Source organism: Pelmatolapia mariae, linkage group LG20, assembly GCF_036321145.2.
Source record: "Pelmatolapia mariae isolate MD_Pm_ZW linkage group LG20, Pm_UMD_F_2, whole genome shotgun sequence".
NCBI classification, from domain to species: Eukaryota; Metazoa; Chordata; class Actinopteri; order Cichliformes; family Cichlidae; genus Pelmatolapia; species Pelmatolapia mariae.
The window spans coordinates 38,628,908-38,632,251 of record NC_086244.1 but is presented as its reverse complement, the minus strand read 5'-3'; the positions used below and the strand labels follow the sequence as shown (position 1 = coordinate 38,632,251).

General features: G+C 40.1%; 1 protein-coding gene across 1 annotated transcript; it reads left to right on the top strand.

The window, feature by feature from the left end:
- Window positions 1-1,592: 1,592 nt before the first annotated feature.
- On the top strand, window positions 1,593-2,498 carry mrpl49 (mitochondrial ribosomal protein L49). The gene has a single exon (XM_063464419.1). The coding sequence runs from the start codon at window positions 1,613-1,615 to the stop codon at window positions 2,141-2,143; it is 531 nt and encodes a 176-aa protein (XP_063320489.1). The 5' UTR covers window positions 1,593-1,612; the 3' UTR covers window positions 2,144-2,498.
- The last annotated feature ends 846 nt before the right edge of the window (window positions 2,499-3,344 follow it).

Here is a 3,344-nt window from a genome sequence, read left to right as displayed (position 1 = left end):
ACAAGTTCATTCTCAGGGGTCCTAAGAACTGAAGATTCTTATTTTTCCTCTTAACATTAGGCATGCGCCTCCTTTGTCTCCCCGTTATGAAGGAGTTTAATAGAATAATGATGAAGTGACACTGAACTAAACAACTGTTTTTTGTGACTTTGTCATTCAGACTGTTCTAAAAGCCTTATATGATTTTATAATGTAAGATGATGTTCAAAGTCAGGAATATGATCCAATATTTCATAATAAAACCACGAATTGCTTATAGAAATGCTGCTGCTATGCAGGAGCTTCAAATCAAGAAGCTTGTTGTGAAGCCACAATGCTGCAGTACTGTACCACACTTCTAAAGGAATTATTTTTTCTGGAGCCTTCTTCAGAATATATCACACAACATATTATAATACTGTACAGATTATCTTTGTTATAGTACAGCCTGCACATGATTGACATGGGATCAGAGCAATAAGGGAACACATAGTTACATTCAGCTATTTTAAAGAGGGTTCAAAATACCCATTGCTAGCTTTACCATATAAATATATCACAAATAACAAAAGCCAAAGATATTAAGACTACCCACTACCCCAGCTTTTGTTAAATATATCAGCAGGGTAATATAGCTGTAAACAGTATACAAAAAGAGGACACAGTTGTACAAACCCACAACATGATTCAGTGTGCCAGTCTGCCTGCAAAATGCCAGCAATGATAAGAAGTCCTTTACTGAGGTGCTCTGTTGGGTCTGTTCAGATGCATGTTCAGGAGGGATTTTTCAACATCTTGTTCCCATTATGATCGATTCGGACCAATTTAAAGTTTTTTTATATAACCTAAAAACTGTCTATTTATATGATTAGAACCCAAAACAGTTTCAACATTTTGTTTTTAAAATCTGTCATCTATTTCTTTTACCATAATAAAATTTCCCTGCTCCATATATATTTATTTGAGTAGATTTTTATTTATTACAATGTATTTATTCTAATCTTATACTGGGTCTAAGAGCAACCCCTCAGTTGAACCTTTGTTTCGAACAGACTGTTTTAGCTCTCCTGTCCTTTTGTTTAAACCAGTTTCTTTGGAAAGGCTCCTCTAGTATACAGAAGGTTTCCCACTGGATGAGATAGCTGCTTTTTCTGAGATCAAACCAAGCTGAGTAGAGGGAACTGTCTGAAATAGAGTCGCGGTCTGAAGGCTGAATTTTTGAATCATACAACTGTACATGAGCGTCAAGCCATATATACATGAGATATAAACATGAGATATAAAACAAGGATAAGCTGAGGTCGCCGTCCACATTAATATAATAAGGCTTTTGAACTACTGTTAATAATTATGGCATAATAAATAAATAAATATATAAATAAACAATGTTTTCATATTTGACACTTTCAGTTAATGTGAACGTGTCTCTCTTCCTTTTATTTTTATTTATTTATTTAAATAAATAAAAAACAAATTATTTATTTTATCAAAATAAATAAGTAAAAATAAATATTTTAATAATTTAGTAAATAAATAAAAATAAAAGGAAAAGTCCTTTTATTTTTCTATGAAAGTCCTCGTACCGGAAGTTGTACACTACTTCCGGGTCGCGCTCGTCACCTCGTTCCACATCATGGCGGCCCTCTTCGGATCTACCGTGCTCCGCAGAGCGTGGCTGGGACCTTCCAGCCTGTGCTGCAGGACTCCGGGGGCTCCTGTCTCTGCTTCCGGGCTCCGGTTTGTGAGTAATGCTGCTCCAGAATATAATCGGTCGCCGATAATAGAGTCCACGGAGGAATACAAGTACGTTGAGCGGCTCATCCCCTCATCACGGATTCCCACTCCGCCTAAACACACCGGTCCTACCCCATCGGGCTGGATCCCTCCTGCGGATTCACCGCCGCCTCTGCCCTACATGATCCGCCGCTCCCGCATGCACAACATCCCGATTTATACCGACGTGACCAATAGCAACCGGAAATTAACGTTGATACGGAAAGTGGAGGGCGACATTTGGGCTCTGGAGAAGGACGTGAGGCAGTACCTGCAGGAGGTGACGGGGAAAGAGCTACCTACACAGGTCAACGAGGTCACCATGACCCTGAAGGTCAAAGGTCACTTCGATAAGGAGTTGAAGGACTGGCTGGTCAGCAAAGGTTTTTGACTGAAAGAGCTTCCGTTGCTGGCATCGACCTGCTGAAGGGACAGAGAGCCGTGGAGGAGGAGGACTCTCAACTGGAGCACACTTCAAAGCCTGCTTCAGTCCTTATGGAAGCATGACTGCTGACCTGTGCCAAGTTAATGAACTCTTTGACAGCAGTGAGATGTGATGTGACCACTGAGTGTAAAATGATGCAGGCCAGTTTAAGTAATTGTGATTAAACATAGAAGCATAACAACTGTCTGTTTAATGTCATCCATGCTTTCTCCAAAAATGATGTAAAAAATCTCGACTCACAGTTTGTAGATTCTTCAGACTTCGACTGAGTGTGCAACAACATTAAAATGACCTGCTTTAACAGTGACACATTTCTGTGGAGGTCAATGTGTAGAAGTGTTACTCGTGGGCGGTTTGTTTGTTTGTTATTTTCAGTTTGGCCGACAAGATGACGTCAGATGTCTGTGATATGAGTGTGACAAACGCTTTCAGCCTTGAAGGGTCCAAAAACATTTATTCACTAATGAAATTCACAAATCTCTACATTGACACTGAGTGCACTACTTTCCCAACATGTCAGTCATGCTCATATTAAAACAGGGTGTATGACTCCAGTGAACACACACCTCTCTCTGTCCCTCACAGTTAAAGAAAGAGGTGTGTGGTCCTGTAATGATAGCTGTGTTGTCTGTGTCTTAACACAACCACAGCTCAGACCCTCCTCCATGATGAGTCTGTCACTCTAAACAACATCATTAATTTAGCTGAGAAGAAAGAGGGAACAAATATTAAACAAACTCTAAATATGAGTGTGAGTATTAAAACTGACGGCTCCAGTAGCGAGGCTGTGCTTGAAGCTGCTTTACCTCCTCGCTCATGCACTCAGAAGCTTCTGACACTTCCTTCAGCATTTCCAACTCCTGACAGATGCGCACACACAAGAGGACAGAACATGTCACTGTGTTTTTGTCCTAGGAGACCAGCTCCGTTGAAGCTACACCCAAGTGTCACTTTATTAGTTACACTGATCTGATATCAGTCCTGCAAAGCATCCCGACTAACTGAAGGTTCAGATTTTCAGCTTTTGTTAAAACTGTTTCTGAGATGTTTGGACAGATAGATTCAGAATCTCCGTGTAACACTTCCAAGATATCTGCTAATTAGTGCTGCCAAATAGATAAATAGAATTTCATTTACAACAAGCCTG

Coding starts and splice junctions, on each gene's coding strand:
- mrpl49 (XM_063464419.1), top strand. CDS start 1,613: ATGGCGGCCCTCTTCGGATCTACCGTGCTCCGCAGAGCGTGGCTGGGA.